We start from the raw sequence: 22,218 nt of genomic DNA on the forward strand, positions 1-22,218 counted from the left end.
TGATGGTACAAGCTGTGTTTATTATAAACTAGGATTTATAAAAAGAGATTGGAAAACACACTTGAAATCAGAACACACAATTTAAACAGCAAACACTGGTAAGCGTGGCATGTTCTGTGCCTACAAGGGGCGAACACATGTGGAGGTACAGCTAGAATACAGTTTGGGGCAAGAACTCAACAGGAAGGCTTTCCAGTTGAGCGATGAGAATCCATGCCTTGAAGTACTGCCCCGGTACTGACTCCTGTCAAGGCAAGCTGGTTTCCGTATCCAACCCAAGCAAATCCACTCCCAAGGAACACAGGCATGCCAACAGAATGGGCCACACCGGACCTCTGAAACAAAGTGGTCTGCAAGAACTATGGAGATAAACGTGGTGATAAGGTGAAGAAAGAAAGGCACAGGGTCACTAAGAATCACCGAAACCCGTGCTGTCACGTGGAAGAGAGAAAATAAAAGGAAGGAGGCTGATTCAAGAAGTCAGATTGGCACACACTGCTGGTTCCCCTTAGCCATCGAGCACACCTTGGCAGTTTACAAGCTACTCTTGATCTGAGCGGATGACCAGGAGGCTCAATTATAAAAAGCCAAATTAGAAGAGAATTTGCAAGGTTTTTTTTATTCCAGAAACAAAGGGAGCTTGCTGCCCTCTGGTGGGTTACAGAAAAGGAAGCCGACACCATGGTGGGCTACCTGGGGAGCCTCCTGGCTTTCCCTGTTCTTCCAGGGAGCAATTTTGGCCCCGGATGTCCAACTGCTGGTCCATCTGCCAAGGGTGCAATTTCTGTATCCAGAGCAGCAATGCCACAATGCAAATGCAGATGGTGCAGCCTGAGTGTTTGGAAACCTCAGTCACTAAGGATGACATTCCTGAAGTATTGTTGGCCGAATCTTGACTTCAGCACCACTGTTGGTTTGTTCTGTCCAACCCCAGTTTTTGTTTTGTTTTAAAGTAAGCCGTGTGCCCTATGTGGGGCTTAAACTCAGAACCCCAAGATCAAGAGTCGCATGTTCTACCAACCTAGCCAGCCAGGTGCCCCTGTTCTGTCCACTTTTTTTTTTTAAGTAATCTCTATACCCAACGTGGGGCTTGAACCTACAACCCTGCGATCAAGAACTGCACGCTCCACTGACTGAGCCAGCCAGGCGCTCCTGTCCGACTTTCTAAAATAATGTTCTAATTTCTGTCTGAGCTTTGGTTTGGGAGGTTCATAAGAAATTCAGTTAGGGTGATAACATGGGTCATATCAGCACTGTAAACCTGTGTTTATTTGGGGGAAAAAATCCTAAAATAAAGACATATTGGCACCTGCCAGAATAATTCCAGCCCACTTGCCCACAATCCAGATGGCTCCCACTTAGGGCCATGGCCTAATATGCAAAAGATGCCAACTACAAACCAAGTTAACAATGTCTTAATCCCAAGAGATTACACTGGGAGGCCATAGTGTTTCCACTACCCAGAAGTTCAGGCTTCCAGCCTCTTCCAGATGCTTAAGCTTCAGGGAGAGAAAAGAAGGAAGAAATCCCCACCAGACCCAAGTCCAGGGCAAGGGAAGATGTTTTCCTATTACTGTTCCCCAGAGGCAATCATCTTTGCAAAGGAATAATGTTGCAGCTGGAAGAAAAGAAAAAGGAACAACGTAAGTTTGGCAACTCCATTTAGCAAGATCAGAAAGTGAGCCGTCTGAGTGTTTCATCCACATTCTTTAATTCTTTTATTTTATTTTTTTAATTTTTTTTTTAAATGTTTATTTATTTTTGAGACAGAGGGAGACAGAACATGAGTTGGGGAGGGGCATAGAGAGAGGGAGACACAGAATCTGAAATAGGCTCCGGGCTCTGAGCTGTTAGCACAGAGCCCGATGTGGGGCTCGAACCCATGAACTGTGAGATCATGACCTGAGCCGAAGTCGGATGCTTAACCGACTGAGCCACCCAGGTGCCCCTCTTTAATTCTTTTAAAGCACATGCCCAGTTCTCTGCACCGACAGCACAGAGCCTCCTTCTGCTTCAGAGTCTCTGTCTCCCCCTCTCTCTGCCCCTCACCTCCTCACACTCTCTCTCTCAAAAATAAATACATAAATATTTAAAAAATAAAATAAAGCAAATGCCCAGTTAATGAAAGAACCAGAGAGACCAGGGTTCCCTCTGCCTCCAGATCTGCAATCTCATTCCTGCCACAAGCATTTATCACGAGTTTCTGCAGGCAATCTGGGGAATGCCATCATTTCCCAGTGGCTCCCACCTCCTCCCCACAGCTTTATATCCAGCAAACACCCAGGTGACAACCGACAGTTGCCTTATGAATAAACAGAAATGATACTTTACCCCAGCAGTCCTTTTCCTGCCCAGCGGGTTGGGACAAGTCTAAGCTGGTGTTTCTCCCCTCTGCGGATCACGGTCACATTCAGGGGCTTCTGAAAGGACAATAAGCTCATATATTCAACCTGTTCAGAATCCAAAGAGATTCAGACTAAAATGCCGAGATACTGATTTTTGCACATCAGGTTGGTAAGGTGCTTATATGAAGTATAACCCGGCAGCTGTCAAGAGTGTGGGGGACATGGCGCTCTTGGGGCGGCTAATGGGGCTGCAGATTGGCACCATCTTCCTGGACAAACACGTCTCCCCACGAAAAAAAAAAACCTTTAAAAGGTGCCTACAAGATACATTTTGCAAAAGTACAAGATGATATATGAACAAAGTGTTCGTTCTAGGACTGTTTATAAATTCAAAAACTGAAAACACCCAAAATATCCCTCAATAAGGTATTATTCAAATACAGCAGAGTGAATTAAGCAGTTTGGGTAAAAACAAAACAAAACGAGCAAAACATGAACCCACGTGAATACATGTTTTTTATTTTTTTACTTTTATTTTTTTCAAGGAGGCTCCATTCCCAATGTGGGGCTCGAACTCACGACCCTGAGATCAAGAGTCACATGCTTTACGGACTGAGCCAGACAGGCGCCCCTCAATATACGTTCTAAAAGGACATAAAGATTGCTTCATGCATACAAAGGTTTCTGGAAGATAATTACTCGCAGAAGAAGCACTAGGAGTTTGGAGTGAAAGACGACATTTGCTTTTATATCTTTCCATTCAATTAATTTGTTTTTACTATGTGTATGTATTACTTTAGTGTGAAAAATTAAAATAGCATACCAAGGAAACTTACGCATTACAACAAAGTGCATCAAAATCTAGAACTTTTGTGCATCAAAGGGCACTACTGACAGAGTCAAAAGTAACTCACAGAATGGGAGAAAGTACTGGCACATCATATATCTGATAAGGGATTAATATCCAGAATAAACAAAGGACTCCTACAACGCACAATAACAGCAAACAACCTGATTAAAAATTAAGCAAAAAAACCTGAGTAGACATTTCTCCAAAAAAAGATAAACAAATGGCCAAAAAGCACATGAAAAGATGCTCCACGTCACTAATCATTACACAAATGCAAATCAAAACCACAATGAGGTGTCACTGCATATCCATTAGGATGGCTACTATCCAAAAACAGAAAATGACGAGAGTTGGTGAGGATGTGGAAAAACTGAAACCCGTGTGCACAGCTGCAAGAGAACGTAAAATGGTGTTGCTGCCGTGGAAAACAGGGTGACTGTTCCTCAGAAAACTGAAAGTAGGATTACTACATCGTGGGAATGCAAGCTGGTGCAGCCACTCAGGAAAAACAGTCTGGAGCTTCCTCAAAAAACTAAAAATAGAACTACCCTACGACCCAGCAATTGCACTACTAGGCATTTATCCACGAGATACAGGTGTGATGTTTCGAAGGGACACATGCACCTCAATGTTTATAGCAGTGCTATCAACAAAAGCCAAAGTAGGGAAAGAGCCCAAATGTCCAACGATGGATGAATGGATAAAGAAGACGTGGTATATATACACAATGGAGTATTACTCGGCAATCAAAAGAATGAAATCTTGCCATTTGCAACTATGTGGATGGAACTGGAGGGTATTATGCTAAGTGAAATTAGTCAGAGAAAGACAAAAATCATATGACTTCATTCATATAAGGATTTTTAAGAGACAAAACAGATGAACATAAGGGAAGAGAAACAAAACTAATATAAAAACAGGGAAGGGGACAAAACAGAAGAGACTCATAAATATGGAGAACAAACTGAGGGTTACCGGAGGGGTTGTGGGAGGGGGGATGGGCTAAATGGGGAAGGGATGCTAAGGAATCTACTCCTGAAATCACTGTTGTACTACTATATGCTGACTAATTTAGATATAAATTTTAAAAAATAACAAATGAAATTAAGCATTCCATAAAAAAAAAAATCACTACATCATCCTACATTTAACCCTCTTAGTATCCATCCAAAGAACTGGAAGCAGGGACTCGAACAGATATTTGTACATCCTTGTTCATAGCAGCATTATTCCTAACAGCCAAAAGGTGGAAGCAAACCAAGTGTCCATCAATGGATGAAGGAATAAACAAAATGTGGTCTATTCATACAATGGAGTATCATTCAGCCTTAAAGAGTAAGGAAATTCTGACACACACAACAATACGGGTGGACCATGAAGACATTATGCTAAGTGAAATCCACCAGCCACAAAAGAAGAAATATCGTCTGATTCCACTGATCGGTCCAGAGGCATAGGGACAGAAAGCAGATTAGTGATCACCAGAGGCTTGGGGAGAGGAGAATGCAAAGTTAGTGTTTAACAGGTATAGAGTTAGTTTCAGTTTGGAAAGATGAAAAAGTTCTGGAGATGGATGGAGGGGATGGTTGCAGAACAACACGGATGTACTTAAATGCCAGAGAGCTGCACACTTAGAAATGGTTAGAATGGGTTCAGTGTCCGACTTCGGCTCAGGTCATGATCTCACGGTTCTTGAGTTAGAGCCCCACATCGGGCTCACCACTGTCAGCCTGTCAGCACAGAGCCTGCTTCAGATCCTCTGTCCCCCTCCCTCTGTCTCTCCCCCGCTTGCACTCTCCCCAAAAATAATATTAAAAAAAAAAAAAAAAAAAAGAAATGGTTAAAATGGTAAATTTTATGGTATGTATATTTTACCATAATTTTTTTTAATTAGGGCAGATCTATCAATGTAATCTCTGAAATGTGACAAAACAGAGCATGAAGACAAAAACCAAAAAGATGCCATTTTTCACTCAGATGGTCAAAGAATGAGACTGCCAATAAATAACACAGGCGAGAGGGGTCAAGAAGCAAGCCCTCACATACGCTATTCAAGAAAATGTGAACTAATCCAAACTTTTTGGAGGACACTGTGACATCTATGGAATCTATAAATGTGCACTGCCTTTGACCCAGTAATTCCACTTCTAGAAATCTCTCGGACAGAAACCCTCCCACAAGACAAGAATATTCACGACACCACTGTTGGTGATGGGCAAACCCTGGGAACAACCTAAATGTTCTGTATGGAGGGATGGTTAAATAAAAGATGGTAGACCGAGCAATGGAATATGGTGAAGGTAGGTACGTACCCACACGGAAATCCCCTCAAAGGGGGGAACCTTTTGGGATGAGCACTGGGTGTTGTATGGAAACCAATTTGACAGTAAATTTCATATATTTAAAAAAAAAAAAAAAAAAAAAAACCAAAGTAGAATGAAGACGGTGTGATTAGTGTTTATCACGTTGTACGGGGGGAGATTCTATTCACATTCTAGCTGAATCCTTCACTGTAAGAACAGTGAAACCATCATGTAGAAAGGTGGCATTTGAATTGGACGTTGAAGCTTGGGTAATTGCTGGACTTGTGGAGAATGGGAGAAAGGGCACTGAAGGCTGAATACGAACAAAATCATATGGCAAATAACCTTTTGTCTCCTCCATTAAATGTAATTATCTTCCAAAAAAAAAAAAAAAAAAAAAAAGGAAATCCCCTCAAAGGGGAGGGGGAAATCCAGAACAGTATGTAGGGTAGGTCTTGTTTGTCTTCTTTTTCTAAATTTTTTTTTCATGTTTATTTTTGAGAGGGGAGGGGAAGGAGAGGGGCAGAGAGAGGGAGACACAGAATCCAAAGCAGGCTCCAGGCTCCAAGCTGTCAGCACAAAGCCCGACACGGGGCTCGAACCCACGAGCCGCAAGATCATGACCTGAACCGAAGTCGGACACTTAGCCGACTGAGCCACCCAGGTGCCCGTCTTCTTTTTCAAAAAGCAATCGCTATGGACATATTCATTCACACTTAGGAAATATATGAGAGATACACTGAGTGCTTTGGTTCTAGAAACAATACCCCTAGACAAACTAGAAACCCAGAGGTCATCCTTGACATGGGCTCGGTGTCATATTAAAACCTATGTACTTCCATCCTAAAGGTCTCCTAGATTTGTCCACTTCCTTCCACCTCCAGCCCATTCACCAAAGCCACCATCACCTCTTGACCAGGCTGCTAAGACTGTCGGCCCTCCAATCAGCTCTCTACCTAGCATCTGGAGAAATCTTTCCAAGACACAAAGGTGCTTACATCTGTTCCTCTCAGCTTGCAAATGTACGTATGGCTCTCTACTGCTCCTCAGGAAAAAAGAACTACATCTTGACTAGGGACCACAGGGCCTCATGCATTCTGGCCCCTGCCAACCTCCCGGACCTGCCTCCTCCTCCCTTCCTCTCTCCCCCTTGCTCTGGTCTCCAACCATCTTCTCCAGCCCTCCCACCTCAGGGCCATGACCCTGCTGGAAAACTCCTCTCCCCGCCAGTCTCCAGCCTTGAACAACTTCTAACACTCACAGGTCACGTCCTCGGGAACCTTATCCTAACCCCCGTCGTTGCTCTCCTAGCCTCCTCAATCTTTTCCTTCATAATACTCATGACAGTATAGAATTACCTTGGATTAATGCTGTTCTCTCCCACCAAAGCGTCCCCGAGGCAAGGGCCTTCTGTTTACCTTTGTTGTTCCCACTTCAGCACCCGCACCTTGTCCAGCACTCAAACAGAGCAGGGAGGGTCCTCGGGAGGGAGAGACTCAGGACTTTTATCCTTTCCTCAAAACCTTTTGCATTAAAAGTGCATTATTTTTGGGGCGCCTGGGTGGCTCAGTCGGTTAAGCGTCCGACTTTCGCCCAGGTCATGATCTCACGGTTCGTGGGTTCGGGCCCCACGTCGGGCTCTGTGCTGACAGTTCGGAGCCTGGAGCCTGCTTCAGATTCGTGTCTCCCTCTCTCTCTGCCCCTCCCTAGCTCACACTCGCTCTCTTCGTCAAAAATAAACTTTAAAAAAAAATTTTTTTAAGTGCATTTTTATTTATGTGAGATATAATTCATATACCATAAAATGCATTTCAAAGTATACAATACAGTGCATTTTAGTATATTCAGAGATTCGTACAACCACTCCCACTATCAATTCCAAGACATTTTCATCCCTCAAAAGGACCCCAGTACCTATTAGCAGTCACTCCCGATGCCCTCCTCCACTCAGCCTCTGGCAACCACCAGCCTGCTTCCTGTCTCCGTCCATCTGCCTGTTCTGGACACTTCACATAAATGGAATTCTCAGATACGCAGCCCTCTGTGCCTGGCTGCTTTCACTTGCCACAAATCCTTTCAAGGTTCATCCATATTACAGCAGGCCAGCACTCCATTCCTTTCCACAGCTCAATAAAATAAACGTTGTTTATACTAAAGATGACTTTTTTTTAAATTTCAGATTTGTTTTCCTTTGAAAATACATGCATTTGATCCAGAAAGGCAGCTTTAGGAAGTTATCAAAAGAAACAGAGATTGGTCTACAAGAGTGTTCATTTCCAGGTTTCCCTAAAATTGGAAACCACCTAAATGTCTAATAACAGAAAATAGTGGGTTTTTTTGTTTTTTTAATCATTTTTCTACGGACACAGAGCGGACCCTTGATTCTCAAGTCGGGATTCTGGTTCCAGGAGGATCCAGGGCCCTGAGGGGGGTGACGTGTTCCAACCCCAGCAGCTCAGCTTTTTTTATCTATTTGATATATTGGAATTCCCCGAGAAATTTCATTTGAAGAAAAGGTTCTGTCGCTTAAAAATGTTCAATGACTACTTTTGTAAGGAAGGATTTATAGCGTTATTAACTATAGTCACCATGCTGTGCATTACAGTACATAGTAATGTTGTATAGCATATTTGAAAGTTGCTATGAGAGTAAATCTTAAAAGTTCTCATCACAAGAAAAAAATATATAACTATGGTGATGGATGTTAACTAGACTTTATGATGATCATTTTGAAACATATACAAAAATGGAATCATTACGCTGTATACCCAAAACTAATATAATGTTATATGTCAATTATACCTCAGTAAAGAAGAAAAAAGGGGGGGGGGGGACTCACAGATCTATGAAGAGCTTAAGAATATATTTAACTAGAAAAGACAGACTCAAAACCAGTAGCTGTTATCACTAATCACCAAAAAGCGGAAACAACCTAAATGTCCCTCCCTGGTAAATGGGTAGGCAATCTGGCGTTCACCTACACGGTGCAGCACTACTGAGCAACAGACAGGAGTGACTACACGCACGCACGACGACGTATGAATGAATGAATCGCAGACGCATGATGCAGAGTGAAAAGAAGCCAGACTTAAAGGGCCCCATATACTGGGCAGTTCCATTGACAAGCCATTCTTGAAAGGGTGAAACTGCAGGGTTGGAGCACAGCCGCGCGGCTGCGTGGGGTGGGGGCTGGGGGAGGGGTTCGCCACCAAAGGACATGGGGCCATTTCGGGGAGGATGACGGAATTGCTCTGTATCTTCATTACGGCGGCAGTTACCAAACTAGGTACGTGTGTCAAAATTCACAGCACCGCACAATGAAAAGGGTAAATGTGGCTGTAGGTAAATTACACCTTAATCAAGATAACCAGGAGCTCTATATGCTGGTATATGAACAGACTGACCCTGGAAGGACACACAGCTGGAAAGTGGCTACTTCTGGAGGAGAGGGACATTCTCCATCATGTGTTCTTTGGTTCTGCCTTAAACTCATGTTATGTATTACCTCTTCGAGAAAAAAAAAGGCATATTTACAAAACAAACCAGTAACAATGATCCCAGACACCTGCAAGTTTTGAAGTATGTGCACCAAGGTGTGCAAGAGACACGAGTAAACCGTAACACGAGGAAACTCCAGGGAAAAGGAGTGAAAGATCAAGAAAGACTGTGGGTAAACATAACAGAATGAAACTACACCTGCACCACTTCCAGGAGCCTCACTGACAAGACAGGACAGCAGAGGGACAGCAGAGGGACACGACCACAGGACAAATAAAACGGAAGGAGACGGTACAGAAAGAGACGGCACCAAAATGAAAAGCTAACAAACTAGACGAGTGGTAACTGAGCAAGTACGGAAAACACAAACCCTGTTTAATTTACCCCTGTAAATTAAAGAAAAAAACCATTTCCAAGTAATCAAAATCACCATAAACTAAGTTAAAAGACCAGGAGCTAATAGGAGAAACATGTAATGTGAAAACAGGCAAAGGTTTAACATCTGTTATGTTAAAAAAAATTCCTACAAATCACTTTTTTAAAGGGACGAATACCCCAATGAGAAAAAAATATATAAACAATCCACAGAAATCAAAATATGACCATTAATGCACATAAAAAATAAGGACACTCAGCCTCACTGGTAACCAGGAAAATACAAATGAAAATAAGATGCCACTTTCGCAAAGACGTTAAAAGTAATAGAGAGTTCTGTTGATGACGTGATGCTCTCAGGCACTGCTGGTCAGGGTACAAATTAGTAAAACTTCTTCAGATTACCTACTGTAACTGTGTATAATACACTGAGAGCCTGTAAGTACTTTCCGGTATCAATGTCAAGAAATAGCACATGAACAAGAGTGTGTGACCGTTCGTGCTGGTAAAAAACCAGCGATCACCAAAACGTCCACTGATAAGGCAGGGGATGGACAAACTGGGGTCCACTCACACAACAGAGTGCTGTGCAACAGTGTAAGAGAGCAAGGTATGTGGAAACGAAAAGACTTCCAAGAAACACTGCTGAATGAAAGCAGGGATAGGAAGGAGGAAGGGGTACTTAGATAGGGCGGCTGCAAAGGTCTTATACAGGTGTCATCTGTACAAGATGAGGGATGGGCCTAAGGGAGAAAAAAACACTCCAACAAGTGCAAAGGCGCTGGGCCTGAGCAACATCTCTCTGAAGGCAGTAAAGACCCCAGCGACGATTCCTGGCCCTAGCGATTCCAGGGTTACTGACCGGATGTGACTTCCAACTCACCCCCTCACTGTGTTGCACCACGTTGCCAATGTTATGCAGAGACTGGAAGTTTTGGGTGTTCACAGAGCCAAACTCCACAATCTCATCATCCACTTGCAGACCCTAGACAGAGAAGAGAAAATAGAAAACGAGGGTAGAGGTTAAATGTGCTTCTGGTTTCTTTACCCTTCCACATCCAACTTTAACACCCAGGCCAAGAACGTGTTTTCTACAGGGGAGAATGGCAGGCACAAAGCAAAGAGGTCAGGGGTTTAGCTACTGCACACGGGAGAGGGTGGTGGATAACTGGGCCACCTCCCCCTGCAGGTTCCTTCTGGGACAGATCTAGTGAAAGGGGGCCACATCTGCCCAATGTCTGATAAAAGCTGGGGTTGTACAGGCCTTCAAGAATGAGGGGAAAAACCAAATGCTGCCTTCTGGGGTCCCGACCCAGGTTCAGGGGCAAGAAGAGGCAGAGCAATCTGAGCTTATTTTGTTCAGGGGTCAGGATTTAGACCAGTTTGCCCTAAAGGTCCCCAGACAAGCAGCCACAGGCGCAAGGCTGACCCAGGGCTAGTGTGACCCTTTCATTCCAAAAACACAGATCAGGATTCATTCACTCCTTCAACTTATATTTGTCGCGGGCCAACTACAGCCTGTGCTCGATGCTGTGGATAGAGTAATGAGTACAACGAAGCTTCTGTGTAACTTAACGTCTTGTGACCATTAAAGATGGCTGGCAGGCCCTGGCTCCAGGACCCGGTTCCATAACTGAGGAGCAATGTGTCCTGGCACAAGTTACTTCAGAGCTCAGGGGCTTTTTTTCATGGGCAAAATGGGGGTAAAGATTACTGCCTATCCCAGAAGGTGGCTGTGGGATTAAAGATTAAATATGCAACCACATAAAACCTTGAACATGATGTTCAGAGTAGCATTCTTAATAATTGCCAAAAAAATGGAAAAAAAACAAATGTTAACTGGTGAATGGATAAAAACAATGTGATGCAGCCATACAATAGAATATTAATCAGCCATAAAAAGGAAAGAAGGGGGTGCCCAGGGGGCTCAGTTGGTTGAACATCCGACTTTGCTCAGGTCAGGATCTCAGTTTGTGGGTTCGAGCCCACATCGGGGTCTGTGCTGGCAGCTCAGAGCCTGGAACCTGCTTCGGAGTCTGTGTCTCCCTCTCTCTCTGCCCCTCCCCTGCTCGTGCTGTCTCTCTCAAAAACAAATAAACATTAAAAAATTTTTAATAAATAAATAAAAAAGGAAACAAATAGGGATACATGTTCCATCAGGGATGAACCTTGAAAACATGATACTAAGTGGACAAAGCCAGTCATAAAGCATCATACGTTATATGATTCCATTTACATAAAGTATTCAAAATAGGCAAATTCATAGAGACAGAAACCAGACTTGTGGTTCCAAGGGGCTAGGGGAGATGGGGCTGGGGGTACAGGGTTTCTTTCTAGAATAATGAAAATATTCTAAAATTGATTGCAGTGATAGATACATAGCTCTGTGAATACACTAAAAGCCATGGAATTGCATTTTTTTTTTTTTTTTTAGTTTATTTTTGAGAGAGAATACAAGCGGAGGAGGGGCATGGAGAGAGGGAGACACAGAATCTGAAGCAGGATCCAGGCTCTGAGCTGTCATCACAGAGCCTGATGTGGGGCTTGAACTCACAAAGTGCAAGATCATGAGCTAAGCCACAGTCGGACGTTTAACCGACTAAGCCACCCAGGTGCCCCGGGAAATCATATACTTTAAATGAGTAAATTTTACAGTGTGTGAACTGTATTCCAGTAAAGCTATTTAAAACTTTTAAAAATACACCAGGTAAGATCTGTAAGTCATTCGGCAGGACAGCCAGTGCCCAGCAAGGGTTCAGTAAATGGTGGCTACCGTTGTCATTCTCGTGTCTATTACTCACAGCCCAGCTAAAATACGCCCAACAAGAGGTCCTCTTTCCCTCTCTAGCAATATTTATCACCTCCTGCCTGTGTCCCAGGCCTCCCCCTGACCAGTCTGGTGGGAAGCTGGGACTGACTCCTCTCGAAACCCTGGCCCCAGCACAGGGCCGGGCCCCCAGGCCTTGGCCAGTGCTTGCCAAGTGAGTGGGTAAAGTGAAGCTGCAGCATGGAGAGATGACGAGTCTGTGTCCACAGTCCCACCCGGCCCGCACCCCCACCCCAAGGCTACCCGACCCACGGCGCTCTCTGGCTATGGATTTCCGTGGCCGGGTTCTGGCTTACCGCGATGCTGGCCGGGGAGCCAGGGCTGATGCTGTTCACTTTGGCGAAGGCCTGAGGGGGGCTGAGGCCCTCGCTCTGGTCCAGGTTGCGGCTCATGGCCTCTTTGTGGGCCTCAGCCATGTCCCGGGCCTGCTTCTCCTTGTCCCGAGCATGCAGCTGGTGCAGGGCTTCCTCCACCTGCTTCATGACCGCCTTGTGATCGTTCTGCAGGCCTGGGAGGAGAATGCCGTATCAGGGGACAGGGAAGACAGCGGAGGACATGAGACTCCCACGTTCATTCACTGAATATTCAACAAGCACCTCCTACATGCCAGACACTGGACTAGGGGCTGAGGACAAACGTGTGGCCGAGACAGGGGACTACCCTCACGAAGCTCAGTCTAGCAATGGAGGCAGCCACAGTCACATCTGATGACTGTGATGAGGGCTGGCCAGCCAGGACCTGACCTTTTTAGTCTAGGAGATGAGGGGAGACTTCCCCAAGGCAGCGCCGTTTCAACTGAGACTTGAAAGGTGAGCAGAGGAATCGTCCCGCTTTACTTCTCACCTAATTCCTCCGGAATGAAAAATGATGCCTAAGTCTACTAATACATGGCAAGTGATGTTCGGTCTGAGACCTAACAGGACAAAAGCTGGAAATGAGGAACCGTGGGGTAAAACCCTCTGATTTTTTTCAGTACTGATGGCTAATTCAAAATGTTGCAAAATAGGGCGCCTGGCTGGTTCAGTCAGAAGAGGCTCTTGATCTCTGGGGTTGTGAATTCAAGCCCCACGTTGGGTGTAGAGATTACTAAAAAAAAAAAAAAAAAAAAAAAAAAAAAAAAAGATGTTGTGAACCACGATGCTAGTGAGTAAGTCACCGCAGCAGGCCAGTGCAGCACTGGCCTGGTTGGCAGCATTTTGATAACTTTCTAAACCTAAAAACAATTTCCTCTATTTCCTTCATTCAAGCCATGTCACTCCCAAGGTTCCCTTTGAGGAGTTTCAGAGGCCAGAGCCGCCAACCAGCACTGCCCGCCAATCCACGTCCAGCATCTGTGGGTCACGGACTTTCAGACTTTCCAGATGTCCTCGACTGGAAGCACACATGGCCACCTGACCTGGTTCCTCTGTCTCTGTCACTTCGAGGGAAGGGGAGGCCCTCAGGCATAATGGGACTCTGGGACCCAACCCACAGGAGCAGACACAAGAAAAGAACCCAGATTTGAATAAGTAGAGACATATACGTGGGCAGGAAGACTTAAAACGGTGTCAACATATAATATGTGGTCACTGTCTGACTAGAAAAGACCCCCTGGACAGTAAGCTCCGCAAGGACCCCCAGAATCGTCAGCAGTGCCTGGCACATGGTAAGTACTCCATATATAGCTGCCGGGTGATGGAATGGATAACTTCACTTATAATCTATTGCAATTCTAATCAGAATTCCAAAAAAAGTTATTCTCTTGGACAAAATGTTTCCAAGGCCTAGTTCAAAAAAATAAATTTGCAACTATAACAAATTCAGTATACTAAGATGTTAATAATAGGGAAAGCTGGGGACTGCATGGGACCTCTCTGTTAATATGTTTCCCATCTTTCTGTAAATCTAAAACTGTTCTAAAAAATAGAATCCATTTTTCTTTTTTCTTTTTTTTAATGTTCATTTAGAGAAAGAGAGAGAGGGCAAGCATGCATGAGCAGGGAAGGTGCAGAGAGAGAGTGAAAGGGAGAATCCCAAGTAGGCTCCACGCTGTCAGGGCAGAGCCCTTCTCGGGACTTTATCTCACAAACCATGAGATCATGACTTGAGCCAGAATCAAGAGTCCGACACTTAACCGACTAAGCCGTACATACAGCCCCCACGCCCCCTCCCCAAATCCATTTTTAAAAATACAAGAGGAGCGGAGCGCCTGGGTGGCGCAGTCGGTTAAGCGTCCGACTTCAGCCAGGTCACGATCTCGCGGTCCGTGAGTTCGAGCCCCGCGTCAGGCTCTGGGCTGATGGCTCGGAGCCTGGAGCCTGTTTCCGATTCTGTGTCTCCCTCTCTCTCTGCCCCTCCCCCGTTCATGCTCTGTCTCTCTCTGTCCCAAAAATAAATAAAAAACGTTGAAAAAAAAAAAATTTTAAAAATACAAGAGGAGCACATGACTGGTTCAGTTGGTGGAGCATGTGACCTGATCTCAGGGTTGTGAGTTCAAGCCCCATGTTGGGTATAGAGTTTAGAGTTTACACACACACACACACACACACACACACACAAAACAAGAAACTTCTGAGAATAATTTTTCAAAAGGTTGATCAGCATTGCTCAACCAGATTCCTTTTTTTTTTTTTTTAATGTTTATTCAGTTTTTGAGAGACAGAGTGCAAGCAAGGGAGGGACAGAGAAAGAGGGAGACACAGAATCTGAAGCAGGCTCCAGGCTCTGAGCTGTCAGCACAGAGCCCAACACGGGGTTTGAACTCATGAACTGCAAGATCATGACCTGAGCCGAAATCTGACGCTTAACCAACTGAGCCACCCAGGTGCCCCACAACCAGATTCTTAAATACAATAAAGTCATTAAGACAGTGTGACACCGGGGTGCTTGACTGGCTCAGTCAGAAGAGCATGTGACTCTTGATCTCAGAGTCATGAGTTCAAGCCCCAAGTTGGGTGTAGAGATTACTAAAGAAATAAACTTAAAAAGACAGTGTGATATTAGCAAAGAGATGTATCAACAGAACAGTGCAAAAAACTTGAGACCTAAATATGTCTAAAAATTCTCTATGTAATACTGCTAGCATTTCATATGAATGGAGAAAGAATAGGCTATTTAATAAATGGTGTTGGGAGGCGCCTGGGTGGCTCAGTCGGTTGGGCGGCCGACTTCGGCTCAGGTCATGATCTCGCGGTCTGTGAGTTCGAGCCCCGCGTCGGGCTCTGTGCTGACAGCTCGGAGCCTGGAGCCTGTTTCAGATTCTGTGTCTCCCTCTCTCTGACCCTCCCCCGTTCATGCTCTGTCTCTCTCCGTCTCAAAAATAAATAAATGTTAAAAAAAAAAAAAAATGGTGTTGGAACATCCAGGTAACCACCCGGAAACAAATAAGTCAGTGCCCTCTCTCACACCGTAGGCTCCGCTTCTCAAATTTCCCCCAGAATCCTAAGTGCCCAGAAAGCAGGCCACACCCCTGGGGAGTCTGAGGGTTTAGCCAAAAGCCCCAAATTTCCCTCAGTCTGATCGTCTTAATATGGCTTTTCCCTACCCTGTACCTTCCCTTTGTTTCAATACAAAGATGGCGTGCTTCTTTCCCCCAAATCAAATCTTCGAGGCAAAGTGACACTCTAAGAAGCTGTTCTGGGATCACACTGCAGCTTTAAGGAATGGTCGGCACCTTGAGCGGTGTCTCCTGCGGTTACTCGCGACCCCAGTGAGCAGCTCAGCTTTATACCACGACGTGCTGAGGACGGAGTTGAGGTTCACGCACATAAAACGGAGGTCCCTGAGTGAAAAACGTGCACGACAAGTTCCCCTCTAACAGGACTTTGTGGCAGAGGCTGCTGGTTGCCCGCCTGTGACGGGGTGAATAATGGCCCCCAAAGGTGCTCTCGTCCTTGTCCCCAGAAGCTGCCCAATATGTTACTTTCCGTGGCTTTTTCCAGAGGTGGTTAAGCTCAGGACACTGAATGGGGAGATCATCCTGGATTACCCAGATGGGGGGCCCAGTGTGACCACGAGGGTCATAAGTGAAAGAGGAAGGCAGAGAGTGACAGGAGGAGGTGGGACGGTGGGACCAGAAGCTGGGGGATGACCTTGCTGGCTTTGACGATGGAAGGAGCTATGAGCCACAGGACACAGGCACCTCCAGAAGCTAAGATAAGGAAGATAAGGAAATGGGCTCTTCCCTAGAGCCTCCTGAAGGAACACAGCCCTGCCAACACCTCCACCTTAGACCCGTGACACCCATTTGGACACCTTATTATCGTAAGAGTAAATCTGTGCCATTTGAAGCCACTAAGTCTGAGAATTTATTCCAGCAGAGAACAGAGAACTGATACACTATCCAAACACTTCTCTCCACTTGTTCCTCAACCATGAACAAATAATGATTTTATTTAGGATCGGGAGATGCCCACCGTGGGGTACATCCCCCAACATGTCTTGCCGGCAGAGGGGCCTCGGAGGCGAAACAGAAATCACTGCAGCAAGGTGGGGGTGGGCCCCCAGGACAGATCTTTGAGGGGAGGGTGCTGGCTGGCTAAGGACCTTTCGTCCTCCTTACTTTCTTCCTTCCCTCCCTTCCTGCTTGGCGCACGGACACGGTGACCCTAAAGCTAGACATGTCCTAAGGATGGCAGAGCCAGGGATGTGGCGGCCAGCCCTGCACTGCCGACCTCCAAACGTCCGTACCGAGGGACTGAGCACTTCTGTGTGAGTGACCACAGCCAGGTCACTATCCTTACCAGCTCATACATAACTGCTTTGATTAGAATTGTGAGCAATATTTGACTTGGGCTTCTATTACCATTTCAGAAAAGTTTCCAGAGTGAAGCAAAGTCCTTAAAAACGAAATGAAAAACGAAACCGTAAATTTAGAACCCTAGAGGCCAAACCATTTCCTCCGTTCTGAGTCCCTCGATGCGGGGGGGAACGGTAAGAGAATCGCATCAGGGCAGAAGAGGGGGAAGCAGATTACTATGGAAGAAGGAGATTTCACTTGTGTGCCTTCAGCCTCGGGAAGGGCCCTGCACGCGCACCACTCACAGACGATGTTGTGCCTCGCGGTCCGGACTTGGTACAGGTCCACATCGGAGCGGGGGTACCCCTCGCAGTCCACCAGCGGCTCACTCATGCCAACGCCTTTTTGCTGGAGGGAAGACACACGGTTAAGATTTCGCAGGTGTGAAGTCCTCCAGACCTCCTTCCCTGTGCAGCCATCATAAAGGCGACAGTAACAAAAGCCGCCACATGCTGATCGCTTAGCACAGGCCACGGACTTTCCCCACACGCTCCCTCAACCACCCTCAAAGTGGGGGGGGGGGGGAGCAGGGGGGGCGGGGGGCGGGGGTGGCACTATATTTTTTTATTGATTTCTAATAACACAAGAAATGCAGGAATCCAGTCTCCTCTTTTGAAGTCAGAACAGTGCAGAATAAGCTCTGCAGCTCATCCCCAAGGCCAGCCTCTTGGACTCCTCCAAACACTCCTTCCTACAGCAGCTGATACCTGGCTGGTGGCCTTGGAAGCTGGAGGGGAGTGAAAACCCCAAAGGACATCCAGCTGTGGCAGGACCTTGGTTCTTTCTGAAAGTAAAAAGAGATCTGAAAGGGATTTCAAAAGGTTTTTCATCCCTCAAGGACACACTGACATCAATTGCCTCTGGGGAAAGGAATTGGGTGGGTGGCTGGGGGACAGGGAGGGAAGAGGGACTTTTCATTTTATACCCTTTGGTAGACTCTGAGGTTTGACCGTGGACGTATATTCCCTATTCAAAACAATACATTTTAACATTTTAAAGACTTTTCCTGCGTAAATCAGAGCACAGCACACAAAGGCAATGCAAAGTGTCGTGTTGTGTGATAGAGGGTAGAGATTTTGCAGTCAGACTTTGATTTTTTTTACTTTTTTTTTTTTTAATGTTTATTTATTTTTGAGAGAGACAGAGACAGAGTGTGAGTCGGGGAGGGGCAGAGAGAGAGGGAGACACAGAATCCAAAGCAGGCTCCAGGCTCTGAGCTGTCAGCACAGAGCCTGATGTGGGGCTCGAACCCACAAACTGTGAGAGCGTGACCTGAGCTGAAGTCAGATGCTTAAATGACTGAGCCACTCAGGTGTCCCAGTCAGACTTTGATCTGAATCCCAGTTTTGCCGCGTACAATCTGGGTGCCCTTGGTTAAGACTCCTCTCCAAGCCTCAGCCTCCTCAATTATCAAATGGGAATAATGGCACTCACCTCCCTTCCCACTCGCGATGAGAATTAATGAGTTGACCTGTGTGGACAGCTTAGCTCAGTGCTAGGCGCACCCACAGTGGGGTGAATAGTGGCCCCCAAAAGATATGCCCCAAGTCCTAAACCCCCAGAACCTGTATATGTGACTTTATTTGGAAAAAGGATTTGGAGATGTAATTAAGGCTCTTGAGATGAGACTGTCTTAGATTCAGGGTGGGCTCCAAATCCAATGACAGGTATCCTTGTAGAAAAGGAAGGGAGATCCAGGACAGGGGATCGTGTGAACAGGGGCAGAGACTGGCGTTATCCAACTGTAAGCCAGGGACGGCCGGCAGCCACCAGGAAGTAGGACAGGGACATGACATGGAACAGATCCTCCCTCCGAGCCCCCAGAAGAAACCAACCCTGCTGACATCTTGATTTCAAACTTCTGGCCTCCACAACTGTGAAAGACTAAATGTGTCATTTTAAGTCACCCTGTTTTGTGGTAATTTGTTACTGCAGCCCTAGGAAATTAATACGCATAAAAGTAACAAGTCACGGCTGTAATTGTGGCAGCAGCAGAAAAGGTGCCCAGGATACATATATGCAGGACGAAAGATTCCATTCACTTCTCTATCTGGAAGCCACTGGGTTACACCTACTGTTTCCCGTTATTAACTGAAGTCCGTAGTTTACCTCAGCCTTCGCTCTTAGTGTCTTACATTCTATGAGTTTGGACCAATGTTTAATGAATGTACCCATCATCACAGTGTTACACAGGGTATTTTCACTGCCCTAAAAATCCTCTGTCCTCCACCTATTCATCCCCACCACTACCCCTGATCCCTGGCAACCCCTGATCTTTTTACTGTCTCACAGTTTTGCTTTTTCCAGATTCTGGTTGGAATCCTACAGATGTAGTCTTTTCAGACCGGCTTCTTTCAGTCGGTAATATGCAATTAGGGTTCCTACACATCTTTTCAGAGCTTGCTAGCTTATTTAGTTTTAGCACTGAGTAACATTCCATTGTTTTGAGATACCACAATTTATTTATCTATTCACCTACTTAAAGACCTCTTGGTTGGGACTCCTGGGTGGCTCAGTCGGTGAAGCATCCGACTCTTGGTTTTGGCTCAGGTCATGATCTTGAGGTTGGTGGGATCACACCCTGCGTCAGGCTCTGTGCTGACAGCATGGAGCCTGCTTGGGATTCTCTCTCTCTCTCTATGTTCTCTGCTCCTCCTCCGCTTGTGCTCACTCGCTCGCTCTCTCAAAATAAATAAATAAACTTAAAAAACAACAACACCTCTTGGTTGCTTCAAGTTTTGGCAACAGTGAAAAAAGCAGCTATGAACATCAGGAAGGTTTTCGTGTCAACACGTTTTCAACCCCTTTGGGTAAACAGCATGGAGCACAACTGCTGGATGGGTGGTAAGAGAATGGGGAGCTTTGTAAGAAACTGCCCTACTTTTGCATCCCTATCAGCACGGGATGAGAGTTCCTCCACACCCTCACCAGCATCTGAAGGTGGCAATTCTGACACATACATAGTACATAGTAGCACCTCGCGGGTGTTTTAATTTGTATTCTCTGATGACTTAGGACGTGATGCATCTTTCTATATGCTTCTTTGCCATCTGTAGATCTTCTGCGGTGAGGAGTCTGTTAAGGTCTTTGGCCAATTTTTTTTTTTTTTAATGTTTTTTACTTATTTTTCAGGGACAGAGAGACACAGCACGAGCTAGGGTGGGGCAGAGAGAGAGAGAGACAGACAGAATCCGAAGCAGGCTCCAGGCTCTGAGCTGTCAGCACAGAGCCCGATATGGGGCTCAAAACCACAAACTGTGAGATCATGACCTGAGCCAAAGTTGGATGCTTAACCGACTGAGCCACCCAGGCGCCCCCTTTGGCTGATTTTTTAATCAAGTTATTGTCTTTTTAGTATTGAGTTGGAAGAGTTCTTCGTATTTTCTGGATCCCTTGTTAGGTAACTGCAAATATTTTCTCCCATTTGGTGAACTGCCTTTTCCCTTTCTTGACTGTGTCTTTGGAAACACACATTTTAAATCCTGATCAAGTCCAATTTATCTACTTTTTCTTTTGTTGCTGGTGCTTTTGGCATCACATCTGAGAAAGCTTTGCCTGATCCAAGGTCACAAAAGTTTATTCCTAGGCTTTATTCTAAGAGATTTATAGTTTTTGCTGTCCCCTCTTTTTGAAAACAGACATAGAGCAGGCCTTCAAGCTTCAAGCTTTTAGCCAGTGATGGTAGCTAATGACAAGGAATGAACATATTATAGCACCCTGATACCTATTTTTATTTTATATTAAAGGGAAAAAAATCTCATTTTTCCCCATATGCTGTAGAGCTATAAAATTTTCATTTAAACTAAATCAAGTAAAAAAGTGGATCAACTTAAAGAAAAATACAGTACAGGAGGTATATGGATACAGCATCTGCTTGAGGTAGAAAGTAAAGTTTGGGAAACTGTTAGCATAATGTTGAAAACACAAGTTCTGGATTGAACAGGCTTGATATCTGAATCTCACTTTGAGACTTTAAGTAAGTGACTTCCCCTTTCTGAGCTTCAGGGTAACATCCTAACTTCACAGGGTGGTTGTGTGGATTTCATGATCTAACACACACATAAGCCAACACTCTTCAGGCATACAATCAGCACCAATAAAATGGTACCCTGGCCTCCGTATGATGCCTCTATCTTACTCCCATCACCTAAAATGCATTCCATCCACCCTACATAAGATGTCTTTTATTCTTCCTCTGCAAATTGATTTGTGGCTTTACACTAAGTGACATAAGAAGAACTATCAGTTCGGTAGCCAGACGACCAGGGAACAAACCCACCACTGCCACTTCCCAGCTACATGACCCTAGACTAGGTTTGCCTCACCCTGGGCCTCAGTTCCCTCCCTATACAATAATGATAAAGAGCCTTACCTGTCACTCAAAGCTCGGTCTTTAGAGCAGCAGCATCAGCAGCGCTGGGAATTTGCTAGAAACACAGCATCTGCACCTGCGCTCCCGAGCTCATCAGAAACTGAAATTTTAACAAGATCCCCAGTGCTTGCCAAACACACGAAAGCTTAGGAAGCTCTGACGTGAGCGGGTTAGCAAAGCACAGATCTTCTGGTACAAGGTCAACAAGGACTGACGATGCTGATGACATCCGAAAATTTATTAGCTCTGTGACCCGAGGCACGTTTAAGTAACGCCTCTGTTTCCTCATCGCTAAAATGGGGAGAGTAACAGCCTCAAAAGGTTGCTGTGACGGTTAAATGAGCTCATCAACGTAAAGCAATTAAAACAGCGCCCGGCACACGGTAAGCGCTCCATAAACCCATGCTACAGCACCAACACCGATTAGTCTTAATTGTTAATATTACTTGCCTCCTGCCGACAGAGGCCGCAGTTGCCGCGCCTTGGGCTTCCCAGGGAGGGAGAGACACACAGTTGAGAGCTCAAGCACAGGCCGCCCCTGCCTCCCAGTCCTCCCAGAACCGGGTGCCAGGTCAAGAGGCCCCGGGCTCCTCCTACTCCCGCCAGGGAACCCCGAGCCCACACTCACGCTCTCCAGCACTTCATAATTGGCTTTGATCTGCGCCTCGATCTCCTCCTTGCGCCGTATCAGCTCCTGGATGTCGCTGACAGTCACTCCACCAGCCTGAGAGGAGCCTTCGCTCTGCCCGGTTTGCTCCTCCGACATCCTGGACCTCCGCGCCGTATCCTGGACTCCAGGCTTCCCGGCTTCCTGGCTGCGGACGCCTGAGGGGACTACGGCTACGGATCCGCCCGCGGGCCAAACTTCCTC

The 22,218-nt window shown here is 45.7% G+C and overlaps 1 protein-coding gene across 1 annotated transcript; it reads right to left on the bottom strand.

Annotated features, from left to right (window-relative positions):
- PSMD9 (proteasome 26S subunit, non-ATPase 9) lies at nt 1–22,207 on the bottom strand. The gene is made up of 6 exons (XM_019467552.2): nt 21,976–22,207; nt 17,221–17,323; nt 12,495–12,706; nt 10,255–10,356; nt 2,332–2,420; nt 1–1,618 (listed from the first exon to the last, which is right to left on the bottom strand). Exons 1-6 carry the CDS (start codon nt 22,111–22,113, stop codon nt 1,591–1,593), a joined length of 672 nt encoding a protein of 223 aa, XP_019323097.2. The 5' UTR covers nt 22,114–22,207; the 3' UTR covers nt 1–1,590.
- Nucleotides 22,208–22,218: the final 11 nt, after the last annotated feature.

This window comes from Panthera pardus, unplaced genomic scaffold (assembly GCF_024362965.1).
Source record: "Panthera pardus isolate Hobbes unplaced genomic scaffold, ASM2436296v1 HiC_scaffold_15, whole genome shotgun sequence".
Lineage (NCBI taxonomy): Eukaryota > Metazoa > Chordata > Mammalia > Carnivora > Felidae > Panthera > Panthera pardus.

Bases quoted from the DNA above. Each gene is read 5' to 3' on its own strand.
- PSMD9 (XM_019467552.2), bottom strand. From the start codon at position 22,113: ATGTCGGAGGAGCAAACCGGGCAGAGCGAAGGCTCCTCTCAGGCTGGT. The intron at 17,324-21,975 runs GTGAGTGTGGGC...TCTTCCCTCCAG, and splicing joins ATTATGAAGTGCTGGAGAGC to CAAAAAGGCGTTGGCATGAG. The intron at 10,357-12,494 runs GTAAGCCAGAAC...TTCTCTGTCTAG, and splicing joins GCTCCCCGGCCAGCATCGCG to GGTCTGCAAGTGGATGATGA.